The sequence below is a fragment of the Dipodomys spectabilis genome, unplaced genomic scaffold, assembly GCF_019054845.1.
Source record: "Dipodomys spectabilis isolate Male_0828 unplaced genomic scaffold, ASM1905484v1 ptg000197l, whole genome shotgun sequence".
NCBI lineage: Eukaryota > Metazoa > Chordata > Mammalia > Rodentia > Heteromyidae > Dipodomys > Dipodomys spectabilis.
The window spans coordinates 2,991,059-3,015,135 of NW_024870874.1; the positions used below are offsets into that span (position 1 = coordinate 2,991,059).

General features: G+C 36.7%; 1 protein-coding gene across 3 annotated transcripts in view; it reads left to right on the top strand.

The window, feature by feature from the left end:
• The window catches only part of Phf14 (PHD finger protein 14), a 149,469-nt gene that overhangs the window by 1,270 nt on the left and 124,122 nt on the right, over nt 1-24,077 (top strand). For 2 of the 3 annotated variants that reach the window (XM_042695913.1, XM_042695912.1), the window contains exons 3-5: nt 7,923-8,686; nt 17,465-17,609; nt 23,574-23,733. In XM_042695913.1, coding sequence (XP_042551847.1) covers nt 7,923-8,686; nt 17,465-17,609; nt 23,574-23,733 — 1,069 coding nt within the window. The remainder of the gene's footprint in view (nt 1-7,922; nt 8,687-17,464; nt 17,610-23,573; nt 23,734-24,077) is intronic. The other variant, XM_042695914.1, reaches the window with a different exon arrangement.

The following is a 24,077-nucleotide window of genomic DNA, read 5'->3' on the forward strand; positions in this document are numbered from 1 at the left end:
TTACCTATGCCTCTCATGCAGCTGATATTGCAGGTGTAGATTCCAGCTCATTTGTTGAAATGCTAACTTTTTGAGGGACTGACTACCCTTGAACTGAGTGAGCTAGCTCTTCCAGATCTCTATTTCCTGAGAGAAGCTGGAAATACAGGTGTGAACCACTTTACTCAAAAACAAAAGACAAAAACTAGAAAAACAACTTGTATTTTAAATTATGATAGAAGCTGTATTCATAGATTCTGGTGTTTGGACATTTATGAGGTATAACAATGCATTGTATATAGTGATATAAAACGTTTTTAAGAATCATTCACAGAGTACAAAATTGAAATATAGAAGTATTCCCCCCCCCCCCCACCGCGCATGCTGGGGCTTGCACTCAGGGCCTGGGCATTGTCCCTGAGTTTCTTTTTTTGCTCAAGGCTAGTACTCTTCCACTTGAGCCAGAGCACTACTTCTGGCTTTTCCTGTTTATGTAGTACTGAAGAATCAACCCAGGACTTCATGTTTGCTAGGCAAGCACTCTACCATAAAGCCACATTCCCAGCTCCAGAAGTATGTTTTTCTTTGTATCTTTTGTTCAGTGTTCCTCATTTACTTAATAAAGTTTTAACTGAAGGAATCTGAGAAACAGTTATATGAAGTATTTTATATGAAAAAATACTGAACATATAAGCAATAAAAGTATTTATAATTTGACTTTTTTGATAGAAATTTAAAATAATGAGAAATAAAATAAGAATCTTTCCAATTTTCTTTTTTTGCTTGAGGCTCAGTGAATCAGACCCAGAGCCTTTCATATGTTAGGGAGGTACAGTACCAATGAACTATACTTCTGATCCATCTTGAAGTTTTTAAGTATCTTTCAGAGAGCTTGTTTTGCTTAAAGATATCTTGCTCTTTTCCTCTGGGGTATGTGTGTGTGTGTGTGTGTGTGTGTGTGTGTGTGTGTGTGTGTGTGTGTGTGTGTGTGAATTACTTGTAATAGTATCAGCAAGTTGAATTTGCATTGTGATTTATTGAAAACTTTTGGTTTTATAATCTCAGCTAACTTCTACAATAACTCAATGGAGGAGGTACTGTTTTTTTTAAACAGGTCACTGGGTTACTGAATGATGAGTTCACTCAGGCAGTAATGATTCCAATAGTTATGACTCCAGATTTTACTAGTAGCTTTACTAGTCTTTTCTCTATTAGATACTAAAATTAATGGATATAATTTTAAATTAAAACTTCATGATTATTGTGGTTTCTAATTTATTAATCCTAGCAGCCAAAAGTTGATATGTTTATCTTTATTAACTTTTAATTTTTGCTTCTAAGCAGCTCCCATTTGGTTCCCTTATGTTTGGCTCTTCCAAAGAAGGAAAAGAAAGAACAGAGAAAGGAGAAAAAATTTAAATATCTTTCCTGTCTTAGTGAAGATTGATTAGATGAGACTATTTTAGGTTAGAAGATAGGTTTGTTAATGAGATTGTAAAAAATGAAAAAAAATAGGTGTCAGAAATTGTGAATTTATGGGGGAAAATTCCAAAACTTATTTTAAATTTCCTGGAAATACTTTTATGTCAGTAAATCTTGTTGAGGATACTTTTTTTTTCTTTTGTTAATTGAGTCATTCAGAGGTATACAACAATTATAAAACAATGATACGGATGTAAAGTGCTTTCTCAAAATAATTTGTGTTCTCAACTTATTCAGAGATTTCTAACCTTCATTAATTCTAGGAACAGTGATAAGATAATGTTGTAAACAGTGATAGAATGAGTTTTGCTGTACTAATATGCTCTCCTAAAATCACTCAATTACATACTGTTCTTGCTATGTAGTACCTAGTTTGCTGTATGTATAGTTTATCTCCCTGTCTTCTGGTAAGATTAAACTTATGACCTAAGATGTGAGGTCACAAATTTATCTTGTTTGTTCTTCTTATGTTATTGCAAAAAACAATTAGTGGAAAATGGTTTTGTCTGTATACTTAATAGAGATTGAGTCTTATTTTCCACTCTTGGTTCAGGTGAGAAGGTATTCCCCTTTGCTGAGATGTTCACGTTCCCCAGATTACCCTTTGCTGAGATGTTCACGTTCCCCAGATTACCCTTCTTTCACCTTTGAATTCTTTTTTTTCCCTCTGCCTAACATGTAATTGGCTTTTTGTAGAAAATAAGACATTGGACTCATCACTATTTTTGAAACATACCGAAATTATGAAAATCTTAGTCTTACTTAGAATTAAGAAATTAAACAGAAGGCAAAGAAACAGGTAAATACCCATACATTCATATTTTCTTCCAAAAAATTTCTAGGAATATACTACAAAGTTCTTTAAGACTTAAGTAAAATGCTTAGATTGTCTAGCCTTTTTTTTTTTGTTAGCTCTATTCGATGGATCTTTTTTTTTTTTTTTTTGTCAGTTGTGGGGCTTGAACTCTGGGCCTGGGCGCTGTCCCTCAGCTCTTCAGCTCAAGGCGAGCGCTCTACCACTTGAGCTACAGCGCCACTTCTGGTTTTCTGGTGGTTTATTTCTTTCCTGCCCTGGCTGGCTTTGAACCCCGAGCCTCAGATCTCAGCCTCCTGAGTAGCTAGGATTACAGGCGTGAGCCACCAGCGCCCGGCTTTATGGATCATTTTTTAAACAAAATTTTTCATCTTGAAATTATTTGGTGTTTTTTTTTAAATATAAAAGATACCAAAAGATGCCGGGCGCTGGTGGCTCATGCCTGTAATCCTAGCTACTCAGGAGGCTGAGATCTGAGGATTGCGGTTCAAAGCCAGCCCGGGCAGGAGAGACCGTGAGACTCCTATCTCCAATAAACCACCAGAAAACCTGTAGTGGCGCTGTAGCTCAAGTGGTAGAGCGCTCGCCTTGAGCTGAAGAGCTGAGGGACAGCGCCCAGGCCCAGAGTTCAAGCCCCATGACCGACAAAAAAAAAAAGATACCAAAAGATCATTATCATTACACTAGAATATGAACACAATTTTACTTATGTGCTTTTCAGATGGCAAAATAGAAAAGAAATCACTAAATAATGCCTTCCAACTAAGACAAGTAATTTTTTTTTTTTTTTTTGGCTGGTCCTGAGGCTTGAATTTAGGGCCAAGGTACTGTCCCTTAGCTTCTTTTGCTCAAAGCCAGTGCTATGCCTCTTGAACCAGAGCACCCCTCAGGATTTTTCTGAGTAATTATTGGAGATAATAGTTTCACAGACTTTCCTGCCTTTGAACTAGAACTGGCTTTGAATCAGAATCCTCAGATCTCAGCCTCCTGAGAAGCTAGGATTACAGGCATGAGTCACCAGCATCAGGCTCATAAGTAATTCTTGACAAAGTTAAAAATTACTGGGTGCTAAAAGAGATAAGCTTGGGAAAGTAAGAGGAAGTCAAATTGAGACTTTAATATACTAAATGAGAGGTTTCTATTTTACCTTTTTCTTTTTAATTACTATAGTTAGTTGTAAAAGGAGGGTTTCATTGTTGTATTTTCACACAAGTACACAATGTATCCTGTCCTCCTTTACTTGGCTTCCTGCTTTTTAAATAATTTTAACAGGTTTCATTGTTCTGTTTTCCTACATGCATACAAACCACTTTGAACATATTCTAGATGAAGGTTTTTCATCTTTAGTGCTATTGGCATTCTATGCTGGATAATTCTTTGTTGAGGAAGAACCTCCTGTCTATTACAGGATGTTTCATGCTCTTTGTCCTTCTACTCAATTGCCAGTAGTATCTTTCTAACCTTTTTTCTCTAAAGCCCCATCTTGTTACACTTTTCCTTGAAGCTGAAACTTGGCCTTTGGGGGAGAGCATTTGTCCTCACTTGAGATCTAATGGTTTAGATTACTCAGAAAATGTAAGAAGACACAACTGTACTTAGAGTCAAAAGTCAAGAATGAATTGTGTTGACTGGCTTTTGTCAAGAGTGACTTGGGATTAGTCAAAGATGAGGCCAGGGCTGGGACAGTGGCTTAGTGGTAGAGTGCTTTGCCTTGCATGCATGAGACCCTGGGTTGGATTCCTCAGCTCCACATAAGCAGAAGAAGCCGGAAGGTGCGCTGTGGTTCAAGTGGTAGAGTGCTAGCCTTGAGCTGAAGAACTTAAGGAACGTGCCCAGGCCCAGAGTTCAGGCCCCATGACTGACTTTAAAAAAAAAAAAAAAAAAGAGGCTAAAATGATGACTCATAATGAACCAGTTGACTAGTGATCTGTATGTTATTGATCGTATATATTTATGTACTAAGCATTTTGTACTGTTTCAATGAATAGACTAAGGTTGATGAAATTGTTGAAAATATGTTGCAAAGTTAAGTTAAAGCTGAATCAAATCATAATTTTGTTTAACATTTATCATGGAAAAGCTTGGTTATAATGATGCTTATTATATTTTTTATTTTATTTCTGAATATTGTGAAGGGGTTCTTAAAAGTTTACTTTTTAATTCTGTAACTAGAAAATTTGTGTGTTGAAATTACTATTGCTTCACGTGATTCTGACGTGTTGTATACTTGAAAAAGATGATTTTTTTTGTTTAAATAAATGGGAAATAGGATTTCAGTTTTAAAGACTTTTTAATGTTAATTTTTTATAGATTTGGGATTAATTCTGTCTTTTGCCTTTGATAGCTTTATTTGAAATAGCTGGCTCATTTCTCCACTATATTAATTCTTTCCTCTTTTTTTCTTAATTTCTTATCCTTTTACTTTTTAAATCCTCTTGACAGTTTATTGAACACTATAGGCTAGATGTTTTGAAGCCTTGATTACATTTAATTTCATCCCTCAGATACATCCATGAGAGGAGCTGGGAAGGTGGCTCAGTGGTAGAGCGCTTGCCTTGCATGCATGAATCCCTGGGTTGGATTCTTCAGCACCACATTAGCAGAAAAAGCCTGAAGTGGCACTGTGGCTCAAGTGGTAGAGTGCTAACTTTGAGCTGAAGAGCTGAGGGACAGCACCCAGGCTCAGAGTTCAATCCCCAATACGGTTAAAAAACAAACAAACAAAAAACAACAACAGATATGTCCATGAGATAGGCATGCTCCTCTTTGTTTGACAGAAGGTCACAGGAAGGCCACAGTACTGCACAGGTAGCTGGTGACCAGCCTTGCAAAGAAAGAAGAATCCTTGGGCTCTAGCACCATGCCAGATCCACTCAGTGATGGAGGCTGGCCAAAAATGAAATGGGACTGGGGACCTGTGGCTCAAGCCTGTACTCCTTAGCTACACAGGAACAGGAAGTGATCTGAGGATCAGTTGTTCAGAGCCAACTTGGTCCAGAAACTGGAAGAATCTCTGGGCTTCAGTACAATGCCAGGTCCACTCAGAGATAGAAGCTGGCCAAAAGTGAATGGGGCAGGGCACTGGTGGCTCAAGCCTGTCATGGTTCTAAGCCAGCTTGGTCAGGAAATGGACTATGAGACTATTATCCAATTAACTATCAAAAAAGCCAGAATTTAGCACCCTCCCCTCCGAAGAAAACACCCCTCCCCCAACATTGCTACACTGGCCAGGCCCCAAGTTCTAGTTCCAGGACTGGCACAAAAGTAGATGGGTTGGCATCATGGAGGTACATAAAGCTTACTCAGACACAAACCCTTGGGTGCAGTGTAGGGGCTTGGTTCCCTGACTTTAGAAGGAATCTCATTGTCTCAGGGCAGACTTTCCACCGTTTCTCCAAATAAGGCCTCGTAACCCAGACAGCGTAGGTGTTCTGGGCCTGGGGCCTACAGATGGACAGGGTAGTAAAAGCATTATCAGGCCCAAGAATGAGCTGGTGGTTTAGGACAAGCAGGAAGCTAAGGTTCCTGTTCTAGCAGGCAGGGATCCAGCAGCGAGTCTACAGCCACAATCCTGGGCCGTGTTGTCCCGGACCCATGCATGCGCAGCTGGAATGTAGGTGTAGGAATGGTAGATTTGAAATGTGGCACAGAGTTGTTCATTGACATTTTAGTAACAGGATTTTTTTTTTTTTTTAAGAGAAAACCTTGTTTCAGTTTTTTTTTTTTTTTCCTTCCTTGCAGTCTGGAAAATGATAGGCAGTCAAGGACCTAATTTTTCTTGTTGTCAATATTACCCATCAAAAATAGTATTATTTCCATTCGTATGGCACACATTTAACAAGGAGAAGTGATGACTGATCACAGAAATTAAATGATCTATGTGGCCAAATTTGTTATGTTTGTAGTCTCTGCAATTAGAATCTGAGTAGTATATCCTATTTGGTAAATGAAGGGTTGGGCAGACTATTAGGATTTGTGGAAAATTTTCACATTCTTCTAGTAATATATTAACATATAAAATGTTTGAATCTCTTAAAAACATATATTCATGCAAAATTACAAAACAAACAACCAAGAGTAGCAGTTTACATTTGAAGTTAATAGTAACCATAATGAAACCATAAAATTCTCTGTTAAAGTTATTTGGTAAAATTTATCATATAATGTCAAAGTTAGAATCGTCTTAATTTGTATCTACTGTTAAGTTTTTATTGCTAAAAAGGCCGTTAGAAGATTGATTTAGAAGAAAAGAATCTCTTCTTTTTATCTTCATCTTCTAGCTCTTTTAATTATGGCATTACTTTTTTAGCATTTTTATTTTGTTTAGTCATTATTCTGAAGAGCTCATTCTACCTTTTACCTTTTATTTTGGAGATTTTTATTTAGAAATTATAAAAATTCTTAATTTTACTAGAGGTGATTTTCTTTGTCAATTGAATTTGTGTATGATTTAAAAAATAAAAATTTTTCTTAATGACATGTAGAAATTTTGAACTAAAGAAGCTGGTTAAAATCTGTGAAGTTTAGAAAAAAAAAACACAATTTCTTTTTGGTGCTGGTACTGGTGCTTGAACTCAGGACCTTGTGCTTTTGCTTGGCCTTTTTTCCCCTCTACTTAAGGCTGGAGCTCTACCACTTGAAGCATGCCTCTATTTCTGGCTTTTTGCTGGTTAATTAGAGATTGGGGTTTCAAGGACATTTCTGCTTAGGCTGGCTTCAAAGTGTGATCTACAGATCTCAGTCTTCTGATATGAATAATATTCCAATAAGCAAGAGCACTGAAAACTTCTCTTGCATCTTCATTTTTTTTATTACATTGCTATTGTCCCTTTATCTGAATTTGATCTAAAATTAGTTTGCTGTATTAGGTTGTGCAAGTTGACTGTTATAAATATTTATGGCCATTCTGGGTAAAGATACAATTTAAAGAAATAAGTTTTGGGGTGAGAGTTAATATTGTTTTCAAAGTAACTTTTTGTTTAATATAATTCTATATTGTTTATAAAAGAAAGAATTTGGGGCTGGGTGCCAGTGGCTCACACCTGTAATCCTAGCTACTCAGGAGTATGAGATCTGAGGATTCAGGTTCAAAGCCAGCCAGGGCAGGAAAGTCCATGAGACTCTTATCTCCAATAAACCAATCAGAAAAAAACCAGAAGTGGCGCAGTGAAACTCAAGTGGTAGAGCGCTAGCCTTGAGCTGAAGGGCTGAGGGACAGCGCCCAGGCCCAGAGTTCAACCCTCCCCCCTCCACCCCGACCGACTCAAAAAAAAATTGTCCATATTAAATTATCATTAAATTAAAACAAGTGTTCATTAAAAAATTACTTTTAGAAGAAAATTGTCTGAACTAGATGACACAAATGAGTGTTACTTTTTATACAGTTAACATACAGTTTTATATAGTTTAACATACAGTTCATATACTCATCTTCACTAATGCTATATTGAATTAAAACCATTATATCAACTTCATTGATTTATTATTTAATCTAGTTGGGAATGTCTACCATTCTTTGACTTAGATTTGTTTATATTGTTTTGCCAGTTATTCACAAGTTTTGGTGGTTTCATTTTGTGTCAGTGTTGTGTGTGTGTGTGTGTATGTATATACATATGTGTGGTTTTTTTTCTCATATTTTTAACAGATTCTGAAGGGAGTGGTAATGGAAGTGAAGATCCTTCAAAGGACAGTGGAGAAGGTTCCTGCAGTGATTCTGAAGAAAATATTTTAGAGGAAGAACTGAACGAAGATGTTAAGGTTAAAGAAGAAGAACTTAAACATTCTGCAGAGGAAGAAATACTGTCATCTGACAAACAGTTAATTAAAATAGAAAAGAAAGAGGAAGAAGAATATGGAGAGAGACCTAGAAAGAAAAAGGAGAAAGAGAAGGAAAAAGAGAAAGAGAAGGAAAAAGAAAAAGCAGCTGGACCTGATAATGTGGCTGTTTCTGCTGCTGCCACCACACCAGCCACAAGTCCTCCTGCAGTTAATACATCCCCTTCCGTACCTGCTACGGCAAGCACCACAGAAGAACAAGTCAGTGAGCCGAAAAAGTGGAATCTCCGACGAAACCGACCACTTTTGGATTTTGTATCCATGGAAGAGCTGAATGACATGGATGATTATGACAGTGAGGATGACAATGACTGGCGGCCCACTGTAGTGAAGAGAAAAGGGAGGTCAGCCTCTCAGAAGGAAGGAAGTGATGGAGACAATGAGGATGATGAAGATGAGGGAAGCGGGAGTGATGAGGATGAGAATGATGAAGGCAATGATGAAAACCATAGCAGCCCTGCTAGCGAAGTGGGTTGCAAGAAGAAGAAGAGTAAAGTTCTTAGCAGAAACAGTGCTGATGATGAGGAGTTGACCAATGATAGCCTGACCCTATCTCAAAGCAAGAGTAATGAGGTAGATCAACCCAATTTTTATGATATCTGTCTGTCTGGGGAAAAGGGAATTCTTTAAATCACTTTACTCATTTTATTGAGTGGCTTCCTTGAATTTTATTTAGCTATGTTAGTGAATGAGAACTCTCAAAATAACATTTATTTATTTGATCAACAAACTTTTATTATCAACTATTTGTTATCATACTCAAGGAGCTCATAATTTCTATCCTCAAGGAGCAAAAGATAAATATTTTTGTATCAATAGACTTGGGAAATGATAGCTTCCTTTCCCTTCTTTTCTCCCTCTCCCTAATATCATAAGACTGCTAAATTGTGCTGAGTGGATTATGAAAACAGCTCACTTTTCTTTCCACTTAGCTTAGTTCATATTCACAGACATATGCAGGGTTTTACAACTCTTTTGAAGGGGACGACAAACAGCTTAATTCATTTCTCAGACTTTTAGAGATTTAAAGGTTAAGTCCTTAAGCAGCTGTAACATCAATCATCAGTATAGTCACCAACCTTTGCTTTGTGTATACGGGAGTAAATATGGACTACCTTTACATGTATTTAGTGAACAAATTCTTTCTGCAAAGAAATGAAAGAAAAAGCAAACATTCCATCATAAACAAACATTTCTATCATAAAACTACAGTAATGGCTCAGTTCTTCCTCTTGAAGTTCTACTCCTGAAAGTTAGGTTTATCCATTGGGTCCAGAGATGCAACAACAGTCAAGACTCTTCAGTCAAACACATAATCTGTCTCTTGTCTGTGTGTTTATGTATATGTTTTTCTTCAAAGGAAAGCTTAAGTTGTTGTCTTACATGTAGATGTATCTCTTACATCACATGTAGAACTATAATAATTCTGTCATTTACGTTAATGTGGTTATAGTCACTAAGATTTACTTCTTTGCCACTAACGTTTTGGTTGGTTTTCCATTTCATTAAAATAGTTTTAATAGATAAAATTTTCTTCTTATGCTTTATTTGTTCTTCTATATTTTTCTGCTTACAAATTTTACATAACTGATTAATTAGGTTTTGTGTAGAATTTGGTGACATTTTTCTTGCCAAAGCAATGTATAGTTGTTAGAGGTTAAATGTGAGTAGAGATGAATCAGTAGCTGAACACTTTGAATTATAGATAGTGGTTAATGTCCAAGTTGTTCACTTTTTTTTTTTTATGAAGAATGTTGCCTGCCAATGCTATCCTAATTTTTATTTTTAGGTAAAGGAAAACTTGTTTGGGATATTGTGCTGCATTTTTAAATGATAATAGTACAGGGTATTTCATATAATTAATGCTATCTTTAGGAAGTAGAATTATGGAAATTTGTCAATATTTCATATAGGCATACATTCAGTTTATATCATTTGATATATATTTATTGCCCTATTTATATGATACTGGTATTCAAGAGTAGTCTAAGCTGGGCGCCAGTGGCTCACACCTGTAATCCTAGCTACTTAGGAGGCTGAGATCTGAGGATCACAATTCAAAGCTAGCCTGGGCAGGCAAGTCTGTGAGACTCTTATCTCCAATAAACCACTTAGAAAACCTGAAGTGGCACTGTGACTCAGTTGGTACAGTACTTGCCTTGAGCTGAAATGCTCAGGGACAGCACCCAAGCCCAGATTTCAAGCCCCACTAGTGACCAAAAAATAGAATAAAAAAGTCTAGGTAACAAAGGAGGGAGTGTGGATTAGATTTAGGCTAAGGTATTTGGGAATACCCGAGTAAGTTCAGAAATCTGTAAAATGTATATTACCTATAAATAAACCTCAATGCATAAGAGTACTTGAGGCTTTAGCCCACTAACTTTTTTATTTTTTATTTTTTGTGTTGGCCTTGTGACGTGAATGCAGGGCTTGGGTGAGCTGTTTTTGCTGAAAGCTAGTGTGCTATTACTTGAGCCACAGCTCCACTTCTGGCTTTTTTTGGTGATTAATGAGAGATAAGTCTCATGTACTTTCTTGCCAGAGCTGGCTTCAAACCATGATCCTCATAGCTCAGCCTCCTGAGTAATAGGATTGCAAGTGTGAGCCACCAGCATCCAGGTTAGACCAGTAACTTTAAGTGCATTTAAAATCACATGTGAAATTTAGCTTTTTTTTCTTCATGGAAGAGATTTTAGTAAATACTAGGACCTTGAAATTTTATGTTAATTTTCTGAAAGTCATTTCAAGAATGAGTTTCCAAAGCACTTCTTGGAAGAACATTACCTGGAAGAACTTATATGTCCCTCTGATAAAGGTTTTATAGCTGTGTTTGTCCCTGCAACTGTACTATTCAAACTCTTCAATATTTTTGGATCATTCTAGCTCTATTTATGTCACTCAAACTAGTTAACATTGAATCTTAATTGAAGGAGAATCAATTTAGATAATTTTTAACTTATAAATTGTCTATATTATCTTGACATAAGAAGAAAGATGATTGAATTAATTCTTGCTGCCTAGGGGCCAGTGTTTACTTAATCTTTCTAGTTATCTTAGATAGTGATGATTGCTAAATAGAGTTAATACATAGATAGTTGATTGTATTTGAAGTTTTATTTTATTTTTTTGAGGGGGGGGTCCGGTCGTGGGGCCTGAACTCTGGGCCAGGGCGCTCTCCCTCAGCTCTTCAGCTCAAGGCTAGCGCTCTACCACTTGAGCCAAAGCGCCACTCTGGCTTTTTTCTTTTTGCTTATGTGGTGCTGAGGAATCGAACTCAGGGCCTCAGGCATGCAAGGCAAGTGCTCTACCACTGAGCTACCTTCCCAGCCTTGAAGTTTTATTTTTTTATTGCTTTTACTTTTAAATTTTCAGATGCCACAGCTCAGAATGTGCCTTTAGAAATGCAAGGCAATATTTAGTTTATAAGCAGAGAAACTTTTCTTGGCTGTTGAATCAGGTAGATTTGTAGAGAAATGTTCTTTCTAAAGAAAATTTGAAGTTTCTTAGGGAAATTTAAATTGTTTTTGAGTAGGGTCCTTTATAGTTATGGCTTTCAAACATTTTGGTTCTAGGACCCTTTATATTCTTCAGAATTAGGGAGTTCCCCTGTTATTATTTATGTGGATTATTTGTTGATATTTAAATTTCAAAATAAAACTTAGAAATTTCAAAAAGCAAGACCTACTAGAAGCAGACAATTATTCGATTAATATTAGTTATCTCCTGAAGTTTGTGGAAAACTTCCTATCCCCATGAGATAAGGAGTGAGGAAGGGGCAGACATTGTGAACATAGTCTGCAACACTTGGACCGCCTGATAGTTTCTTGCTTTTGAAGTGGGCATTTGATTTTTTTGGTCTGGTCGTGGGGCCTGAACTCTGGGCCTGGGCGCTGTCCCTCAGCTCTTCAGCTCAAGGCTAGTGCTCTACCACTTGAGCCACAGTGCCACTTCCAGCTTTTTTTTTTTTTTTTTTTTCTGCTTATGTGGTGCTGAGGAATCGAACCCAAGGCAAGTGCTCTACCACTGAGCCACCTTCCCAGCCCTTGAAGTGGGCATTTGATAATGGTGTGTTTTCTGCAAATGGACACACCTGTCTTCAAATGAAATGCATTTTTAAGTGTAGTGTACTCTAATAATGCTCTGGTAATAAGGTTGTGTCCTGTTCAACCTTTTATATTGATGCATTTGAGACTCACTATTTTGCACTTTGGTCTAAGGGGCAGGTTTTTGAGGAGGGCAGAGTAGTTTTATATTTTATTTTATTTGTATTTTATTTTTAAGAAAATGACTCATTTTCATGACTTTGTACCTGAAACTTGGAAGAAAATTTATATATGACAATCCATGCCAATAGAACCATCTACAAGTGCATATAGTAAAAAAAAATTGGCACTAGTTATGAATATCTACTTCTGTTTATATGCCTAATTTACTCACTTACTGTTTTTTTACACATTTCAAAATGAAACAATAACCATCTAAGATCTGAGGATGGCAGTTGGAAGCTAGCCTGGTCAGGAAAGTCTTTGAGACTTATTTTCAATTAATCAGCAAATAAAAAATAAAAAAATAAGCCCGAAGTGGGGCTCAAGTGGTTAGAGTGCTAGCCTTGAGCAAAAAAGCACTAGGACAGTGCCCAGACCCTGAGTTCAAGCCACACACACACACACACACACACACACACACACACACACACACACACACACACACACACACCACATTTTCCCTAAACATTTCCTTGGGCAGTGCCCAGACCCTGAGTTCAAGCCACACACACACACACACACACACACACACACACACACACACACACACACACACACACACACACACACACACACACACACACACACACACACACACACACACACACACACACACACACACACACACACCACATTTTCCCTAAACATTTCCTTGGGCAGTGCCCAGACCCTGAGTTCAAGCCACACACACACACACACACACACACACACACACACAGTGCCCAGACCCTGAGTTCAAGCCACACACATACACACACACACACACACACACACACACACACACACACACACACACACACACACACCACATTTTCCCTAAACATTTCCTTACTACCACCATCCCTGTTGCTCAGATAATATTCGAGATTCTGATAATTTACCTTTCTGATAATTTACCTTTCTTTTAAAACTTAGAAATAATTATTTGTGAAACAATGCACTAATTTTCTCTCTTTTTGCTGGTCTTGGGCTTGAACTAAGGGCCTGGGCTCCCTCTTAATCTTTTATCCTATTTTTACCAGAGGTATGTAGAAATTTCATACCAATATGAGGTAATATTATGATATATAGGATCAATTTTAAACTTCAAGATAAAAATAGAAATAAGTAGCTAGGCGCTGGTGGCTCACGCCTGTAATCCTAGCTACTCAGGAGGCTGAGATCTGAGGATCGCGGTTCAAAGCCAGCCCAGGCAGGAAAGTCCATGAAACTCTTATCTCTAATAAACCACTCAGAAAACCCAAGTGGTGCTATAGCTCAAGTGGTAGAGTGCTTGCCTTGAGCTGAAGAGCTGAGGGACAGCAACCAGGCCGAGTTCAAGCCCCACACTACCAACGACAAAAAAAAAGAAAAGTGGGCCAGGCACCAGTGACTCACACCTGTAATCCTGAGTCTGAGATCTTAGGATCATGGTTCAAAACCAGCCTGGGCAGGAAGGTCTGTGAGAATCTTATCTCCAGTAAACTACCAGAAAATCGGAAGTGGCTCTATGGTTCAAGTGGTAGAGTACTTGCCTTGAGCTGAAGAGCTGAGGGACGGTGCTCAGGCCCAGAGTTCAAGCCCCATGACCGACAAAAATAAAAATAAAACAAAATAGAAATAAGTATTCATTGTTTATATAGTGTGCATAGAAATTACATTAGGTTCCAAACTAACTGTTCTGTAGTATTATTACAGAAGATGCATAGCCAAATGAGAAATTTAGCTTTATGTTTAAGTGTGCCAAAACCTATGTTTTATCTATTAAGGACAAATTAGATTGTTTATATTTTCCTATTGACATATTGTCTAGTAAGTTGGTCACTTGTTTTTAGGATTATGTAGGGCACATTAGCATTCCTTATTAAGGATTGTAACTTTTCTTTGGGATTTCTAAACAGGATCTCCCCCACTCCACTGCCCACAAGCGCTGTCCTATGCCAGTGTCATAAAATACTAATTCATATTTTTCCTTTTGAACACTCAACAAGTTCAGATGGTTATTGTGCCTAATATAGGCCAGGAACATTCTTGCTATGCACCTTTTTCTTGCCATGTATTACCAAAGCTTCATGAAGTATGTCTTATTATTTTTTTTTTTGTCATACACATTTTACAAATGAGAAAGTTCTACCTTTAAAGGTTCAATAGTTATTGAGAATGGATCATGGTACCAAGGATGTTTTAGTTTAAGTTAAATGTCATTTCCTTTGAAATATGTCTGATGTATGAAAATCTGGACAGATTTTTATTTGTTTACTGTACTAATGAATGGTAAGACATCGGTTTTGCCAGTTTTGCCGGTTTTGCCAGTTTTGCTGGCGGTGGCTCATGCCTGTAATCCTAGCTACTCAGGAGGCTGAGATCTGAGGATGCGGTTCAAAGCCAGTTCAAAGCCAGCTCGGTTCAAAGCCAGTTCAAAGCCAGCTCAGCAGGAAAAGTCCATGAGACTTTTATCTCCAATAAACCACTCAGAAAACTGGAAGTGGTGCTGTGGCTGTGGCTCAAGCAGTAGAGCATTCACCTTGAGCTGAACAGCTGAGGAACAGCACCCAGGCCCAGAGTTCAAGCCCCACTACCGACCTAAAAACAAAACAAAACAAAAGACATCAGTTTTCTATATAGGATTTTTTTCCCACATTTATTTGGTAGCCGTTAACTACAAAGTATTTTTTTAGTTTTATAAAAAAGAGCAATAAAATACAAACTTGGAAGCGCTGAAATTCTCAAGAGAAAGAGCTTTTTCTCCTTGATGACTTTTTTTTTTTTTGTTAGTCGTGGGGCTGGGTGCTTGAGCTCTTCAGCTCAAGGCTAGCCCTCTGCCACTTGAGCCACAACTACCAGCTTTTTCTGCTTATCTGGTGCTGAGGAATCAAACCTAGGGCTTCCTGCATGCAAGGCAAGCACTCTACCACTGAGCCACCTTCCCAGCCCTCTGTATATAGATTAGCTGCAGTTTTAGATGTTATATGCAATATATAGATAGATAGAGAGAGAGAGAGAGAGAGAGAGAGAGAAATAATTATTTGTTGTGACTTTCAAATGTCTTCAAATAGAGTTTACAAATGCAGTTTACAGAGGGGCTGGGAAGGTGGCTCAGTGGTAAGAGTGCTTGCCTTACATGCATGAGGTCCTGGGTTCGATTCCTCAGCACCATATAAGCAAAAAGAAAAAAAAGCCGGAAGTGGTGCTGTGGTTCAAGTGGTAGAGCGCTAGCCTTGAGTTGAAGAGCTGAGGGACAGCGCCCAGGCCCAGAGTTCAGGCCCCATGATCCGACCCCCCCCCCAAAAAAAATGCAGTTTACAGAGATTGAAATAATGGACCCAAATGTTACTTTTGAATAATGTTGGACTTGAAAAGGTTATAAAAATATGAAAAATTAATGTGAACTATAGGGAATATCTTCTGTGGATCTAATTTATTCATTTTTGTTTTGGGTATGATTCAAATTATGAGTAGAAATATATGTGCTAAAGTGTTATTTTTTTTATTACATATGATAGGCCCAGTATATTAAATACGGTAAGAGTTATTTTCTTTTTTGTTTTGATTTTTTTGAGATAAAACTCTCATTGTGTAGCTCAGGTTGGTCACCAGTTCCTAAGTGCAGGTTCTTTTTGTCCTCAGCCAACAGTCATGAGCCATTGTGCTATAGATTTAATCATTTTCTTCTCTTATTTTAGGTGTTACTGGAAATGGAATCCAGAGCCTTATGCTTGCTAAACAAGCACTCTACCACTTGATCCACACTCCTAATGCTTTTTTTTTTTTTTTTTTTTGGTTTGTTTTCAGATAGCATTTCCGATGCTCTCATCTCCCCCTCCCAGTAGAGGATTACAGCTGGGATTATAGATTTGAATCACAATGCTTTGCTTGAATAGCCTTTTTCATTTATTTATTGACAGAACTGTGGTTTGAACTTGATGTTTCTGAGCAAATGTTCAAATACTTAAGCCATACTGGCAGCGCTTTTTGCATTAGTTATTATTACTATTATTTTTGGATGTGGTCTTATGTTTGTTCTGGGACTGGTTTCAGACCTCAGTCCTTTACTTAAGTCTTCCATATTCCTGTGGTTATAGCACACCCTACCAACATGCTTGGCTTGTTAGTTGAAGTGGAGTATAGTTAACTTTTTCCTTAAGACAGCCTTGATCCATGATCTTCCTTTCTCCATCTCATACTACAGTTGTGTGCTACCATGTGTGGCTCCTCAATCCTGAGACTACAGGCACAAGCTATCATGCCTAGCTCTTAAATCAATTTCTTATTAAAACTTAAATCCAATCTACAATTCAGGAGATTTAAATTAAAACAGAATCTTCTCTTGCTTGGATTTTTATTTTTTAATACTTATCTATTAATCCAACTTCTTTCCCTATAGTTGACTTTGGGAGGAGTGTTTCTTGACATAAATCTAATAGAATATTTTTACTTTCCTAGCACTTAGTGGACCTGGATCTTTTTTAGGTGATTAAAAAATATATTTAAAGATGTGGCCATCCAGGCTGTCATTGATCCAGTATTTAATAATGTTGCAAAATTTGAACTCCCTAGCAGTTAGAGGGTATAGATTCTATAAACTCAAACCTCACATGCACTTACCAATATGTTATCTTGAAGTTATTTCTTCCTATTTCATATATGCATGTCTTGTGTTTTCCAAATAGGATTGAAAGATCCTAAAGTGTAGGAACTTTTACTTTTAGAATCCATTTGCAGGACTAAAAGTTATTTGTGGATTAATTACTCCTTTTTTATTTTAGTTTAAGGTGCAAAGTAGAATGACCAAGCAAGTGAACATTTTTTCATGTCTAGTTTTAATGCATAAAGAAGAGAATGTATGGAACTTTCAGAGAAGTAAAAAATGAGTAAGAGGGTGCTGAGAAGGTTCTGTGACACAGGTATACTCAACTGTAGACAAATGTGCTTAGAAGGTTCTGTGACAGCTATACTTCTCAATTGTAGACAAACTCTGAAGTTACTAAAAAGAATGGAGAATGCAGCATAAATTGCAAAGTCAAAAGTAGCATCTAGTTTAAAGTAAGAGTTTTATTAAAATTATTTTTTATTTGAAATGTCACTTTCTGATGTATTTTAATGTTAGGACTCGCTGATTCTTGAGAAGAGTCAAAACTGGAGTTCTCAAAAAATGGACCATATTCTGATTTGCTGTGTGTGTCTTGGCGATAATAGTGAAGATGCAGATGAAATAATTCAGTGTGACAATTGTGGCATTACAGTCCATGAAGGTAATTTGGCTTTGTTTTTTCTCTTTTTAGAAATAACTGATTGACACTATTTAAAGCATCCTCTTTTCATTTGGTCAGTTCCAAGGTTTGTCTGTGTTTCATGATGTGATATTTTAATTAAAGTTTCATAATAGATGAGCTCTGATGACTTATGCCTGTAATACTAACTACTCAGGAGGCTGAAATTTGAGGATTGCAGTTGAAAGGCAGCCCAAGAAGAAAAGTCTATGATTTATCTCAAGTTTGTAATTTATCTCAAATTAACCAGCAAAAAGTCAGCTGTATATTAAGTGGTAGAGCACCTACTTTGAGAGAAGATGCTAAGGGAAAGCAGAATTCTCTGAGTACAAAAATAGTTTCAAAATGAATTTTCATTAAATATTAATCCCAAGAAAGGAACTAAAATAAGGCATAATAGGAAGTAGTATTACTAGGGTTTTGTTTTTAAATTCCAGTCTTTAAAGTGACAAACTTCCATATTGTACTTCAGATATACAACTTTTAAAAAATGCCCTTCGGGAATGAGTAGTCAGTCTCATTGGTAAAGATCCTATAGTTGACATTTCCAGCAAAGAATTTAAGCTGGGTGCTAGTGGCCCAGGCCTATAATCCTAGCTACTTACAAGGCTGAGATCTGAGGATCACACTTCAAAGCTCGCCTGAGTAGGAAAGTTTATGAGATTCCTATTACCAATTTACCACTCAAAAACCAGAAATGGTGTTGTGGCTCAAAGTGGTAGAGTGCTAGCCTTGAGCAAGTAAAGGTCAGGAACAGTTCCCAGGCCCTGAATTCAAGCCCCACAACCAACAAAAGAAAAAAAAAAAGAATGAACACAACACACACACACACACACACACACACACACACACACACACACACACGCACACACAAAGCAAAGAGTTTGATAGAGATAACACACACACACAACACACACACACACACAAAGCAAAGACTTTGATAGAGATAACACACACACACACACACACACACACACACACACACACACACACGTAAAGCAAAGAGTTTGATAGAGATACACCCTAAGAAAAAATGGTGGGTTAGAGCTAGATGACTCAAGAATGGTCGGGATGTTAAGAATTTCAGTTTTCCAAGGAATTGTGGTCATGGAAGGTACTAGGGAAGAGAAAAAACTCCTTGGTGTCTCCTATTTTGACTAGGAATGGAGATTGTTTTCAACTTTTTTTCCCTTTAGCTAATCTGCCTCAGTCTCATGGTTATTAAATATAAACTTCTTGAATGCTTTACTTTAGAAATAAAACTTTTTAACTCTCATGATAGAGCTATATTAAAGAGTATAGAAGAAAGAACCATTATACAATATACAGTTATTCTAGTTATCATGGGGTTACTTCCTTAATTAAAGCACTGTTAGTTGAAATACTGTCCACTGGAAAGATGTCCAATACACCTAATCTAGTGAACATCATAGCTTGGCAACACAGATTGCTATAAAGATTGGTTTTAGAATATTGCTACCTTGGAAAAAGATCACTGTCCAAAAGTTGAAGAATGGTTTTTGCAAGGTGGAAATGTTGAAAGTCAAATAATCGTAAGTCAAGAATTGATTGTAGTCCTAATATGTACACAATTATAGTGTTTAGTTTTATTTTCTTTAGCCTGCTTCTCTCTCTCTCCCCTCAATCCCCCCTTCTCTCTCTCTTTCCTCCTTCCCTCCCCCCCTCTTTAGTACCAGTTCTGGAGCATGAACTTGGGGCTTGTGTGCTGTCCCTGAAATTTTGTGCTCAAGACTAACATTCTACTACTTGAGCTACAGCTCCACTTCTGGCTTTTTAGTTGTTGATTGGAGAAGTCTTTCATGGACTTTCCAGTCCAGGTTGGCTTCAAACTGTGATCCTCAGATTGTAGCTTCCTGAGTAGCTAGGATTACAGGTGTGAGCCACAGGAGTCTGGCTTCTTCCTGTTTTGTTTTTGTTTTTTTTTCTGTCCTGGGGCTTGAACTCTGGGCCTGGGTACTATCTCTGAGCTTCTTTTACTCAAGGCGAGTGCTCTACCACTTGAGCTATAGTCACTTCCAGCTTTTTTGAGTAGTTTATTAGCAATAAGAGTCTCTTAGACCTTCCTGCCCAGACTGGCTTTTATCAGATCCTCAGATCTCAGCCGCCTAAGTAACTAGGATTACAGGTGTGAACCACCTGTGCCCAGCAATTACCTCCCTTACCCACCTCACTTTTTTTTTTTTTTTTCTGCTAGTCCTGGGGCTTGAACTCTGGCCTGGGTGTTGTCCCTGAGCTTTTGTGCTCAAGGCTAGTGCTCTACCACTTGAGCCACAGCTCCACTTCATTCTTTGCTTTCTGTAGTTTAGTGGAAAGAAAAGTCTCAAGGACATTCCTGGTCATGCCGGCTTCAAACTGCAATTCTCAGATCTCAGCCTCCAGAATAGCTAGGATTTCAGATGTGTGCCACTGGCACCTAGCATTAATTTGAGATTTTGATGACAGCTAACATTCCAAATGTTGCATGTTAAATGCATAACTGTAATTACTTGGTAGAGAACTCACTCCATCCAAATAGAGAAATCTATTTTCTTTTTGAAATATAAGGACTGCGTTTTGTCACTTACTGTAAACACCTTTGTGACAAGATACTGTAAGTGAATGTTAATAGCAGGCTTCCCCTGAGTGTGATGTCATTTATCTGATATGCTGATTGCAGCATGTCTGACAGTGTTGAGTATGTATCATAACAGTGACAGGATATTAGGTAGTGCATTTACCCAGCAGTTGTCTTCAAACTGAGTTGCTATGCATTGAATGAGATAAAGACTACCAGGAGATGTTGTCTTCTCATTTGTTTTATTTATTTGTTTATCTATCTATCTATTTATTTATTTTCTAATATCTGTTAGCCTAGCCCCTAGACCATTTTTACTTTTCAGATATGCAAAAAGCTATCCTTATGACTCTTTCCTAGGTAGTAGAGTATGCTCTTTGTGGCTTTAGGAAATCTTTTTGACAGGAATTGTGCATTTTTCAGGTAATTTAAACAGCATTACTCATTTTAACTTGGTTTTCTAATAAAAAAATCTAATGATTGTTAACTTATTTTTGTATTAGTATACATTTATAATGTGAGGTAGTTAATTATAATTTTTTTTCACACATTTATACAATACAACCAGGACATTGTCTCCACTATGTTCCCATTCTTTTCCTGTGTTAAAATGTTAAATAACAGAAATGTATTTTCTTTTTCGTTATCAGGAAATTAGTTGTACAAGAGGTTTCAAGTCAACATTTCAATTTATGAGTACAATGCTTTTTTTTTTTTTTTTTTGGTTGTGGGGCTTGAACTCTGGGCCTGAGTGTTATCCCTGAGCTCTTTGGCTCAAGAGAAGCACTCTACCACTTGAGCCACAGCAAAACTTCCAATTTTCTGGTGGTTAATTGCAGATAAGAGTCTTATGGACTTTCATGCCTGGGCTGGCTTTGAACCATGATCCTCAGATCTCAGCCTCCTGAGTAGCTAGGGTTACAGGCGTGGATCAATGTTACCCTTTCCATATTTATGTGTTACAAATTTTTAAGTGGGTAAACTTTTGTGTTCCTTTTTTCCCTAACATTTTGAGAGATATTAAGTAACATTAAATATGTATTACAGATAAAGTTGTATGCTTTAGAGTCAGTTTATTCAAAGTTACATAAGTAGGAGGCAGAAGACTGAAGAGCTTTGGTCTCTTGTAAGTGGAGAAAACTTTTGAAGCAGATGGACCATACGTTAGCTTATATTATTTCCTTAAATTTGTGTTCATTGCATATGTTATTCAACGGTTGAATGTAATTATATAGAAACATGTTTTCTATATTTACTCCTTTGAAAACAGTTCCCATGTATGCTTATAAATTATTTATTTTCATTTTTTACTCATATGGAAAAATATCTCTTTTCTGTACTCAATGTTTTGTGTGGAAGAAAAGAGAGAAGTGGATGTAACATTCTGGAACTTTTTTTTAGGGCTTAGTAAACTCCCAGTTATGGTGGAGGAGTATGGAGTCAGTGGCAGGCTAAAGTGTCAGATAAGGAGCTATTAGATCGGAATTTAGTTCCTTTTTCAGAGGCAATGAAGCTAAAGAATGAATTCTTACTTAGTGTTGTTCTTTGAGCTTGCATAAATTGTCAGTATTTTTCTTTACAAAGGAAGAATGTTATAGAAATCATTCCTAAGGTTATTTGTAAGAGTTTTAAGACTGTGGAAATGTACATAATGTATTTTTTAAAGCAAAACTGGAATTTTGCTTTATTCAAAGTGAACTGCTGTGATTTGTTCTGATTTTGCTGAATGAAGTTAATACATTTGAATGCTCCTTGGGAGCTTTATTGAGTTGGTAATTGCCTATTTTCTATGAATATAGATGGACTTTATCTAGTTTCAAATGGTTTGTTTTAGAGGAACATTATTGAATTAAGAAAATAGGTTTCTCTGTGGCATTGTGTAGTACCTTGAGAAAATAGATTAAACATGTTTATATTTTACTTTATTGGTGACAATTACTGTTCCCAACAAGAAAATGATACATCTTTTAATTTTCTTATTTCCATTTACAATATTCATACCTAATTGGTAGTGATAAAAGACAGTGATTGCCGACTACTACCTAATATTAAAGAAACTAATGAGTTTTGAATCCTCTCGTATCTTGGGTGCAAGAATCTAGTTTCTTTTGAATCTGAAATTTGACATTTATTTTTTGTGACTTTCAGATTTTAATAAAGTTCACTGTGGCAAAATTTTCAAATAAGATTTGAGAATATAGTAATTAAGGATTTTCATAAGACAGGTTATGTAAGTCATAAGTTGGAAGCCAGTCTTTTAGCTACAGACTATTTTATTATCCTCCTGTGTTTTATAATAGTAGTAGTAAATAAAATACATAAATATTGACCTATAATTCTTCTTTTCATCTGTTTCAGTTATGAATAAATATTCACAGAAGACAGAATTACATAATTTTAAAGAGAGTAAATACTTCACTATTGAATACCTCAGAGGTTGACTTGAGAATGGAACTCATCATGTCTACCTCTATTTTGATTTTTTTTCAAATTGTTCTGTAGCTCTAATTATGTGTGCATGTATGTTTCTGTGTTATTTCTTTTAATAAAATTTCATTTGATAGTCATGAGTTTATGTTATAATCTGCTTTTTTCAAATTGTTTTTGTTACTTTTTTTTGCTGAATTTGATCTCATGTAAATTCTAATGTTGGGTACAAAGGGAGTTCAATAAATTTTTACTACTGGGCAGTTAATTACTCTAGTTTCTTATAAATAGTAATTCACATTAATAATATATTTCTTAATAAAATAAAAATTTCTAAAAGTTTTCCTTTTAATGCTTTTTCTATAGTATTAAAACTTTTTAAAATGTAACTTCACTAAATTATTTTTTGGTAAAGTTTTTTTTTTCTTTGCTTGTTGGTTTTTGTTTTTTGTGCTGGTATTAGGGTTGGAATTGAGACTCTCACCCTTTAACATGACTTTTTCCGGGCTGGGAAGGTGGCTTAGTGGTAGAGCACTTGCCTTGCATGCATGAGGCCCTGGGTTCGATTTCTCAGCACCACATAAGCAAAAAGGAAAAAAAGAAGCCGGAAGTGGTGCTGTGGCTCAAGTGGTAGAGAGCTAGCCTTGAGCTGAAGAGCTGAGGGACAGCGCCCAGAGTTCAGGCCCCACGACCGGACCCAAAAAAAAAACCAAAAAAACCATGGCTTTTTCCCTCAAGTCTGTTTTCTATCACTTGAGCTACACTTCTACTTCCAGCTTTTTGATGATTAGTTGGAGACAAGAATCTTAACTGACCTTATTGCCTGAACTGGCTGCAAACTGTGATCCTCAGATCTCAACTTCATAAATAGCATTCAGCATGAAAAGTATTTTTACAAAATGAAAATGTTTACAAATAGTTAATCATAACTGTTTCTTTTTTAGGTTGTTATGGAGTTGATGGAGAGAGTGACTCCATTATGAGTTCAGCTTCTGAAAATTCCACTGAACCTTGGTTTTGTGATGCCTGTAAATGTGGTGTTTCTCCTAGCTGTGAGCTGTGTCCAAATCAGGATGGAATTTTCAAGGAGACAGATGCTGGAAGGTTGATGTCCTAATTCTGCTTGATTCATATTCCTACTATATAACATGTCTACTTTTAATTCTTTATTTATGATTTTTGATATACATACTTCATTTCACTGCTTCTTTGAGTTTCTTAAAGTAGAATAAATGGGCCAGTAGGCTATAGATAAAGGGAGGAATATCATTTACTGAGTACTTACATTTATGTTTACATTCTCATCTCATCTGTTTTTAATAATGACCTTGTGAAGAAACAAATGGTAGTTTACCAAATGTTAGGAAGAATGACTGAGACTCAGATCATTTACATATATTTTTATTATTAACTCAGCACCGTAAGTTGATAAATGTTCATATTTGAAT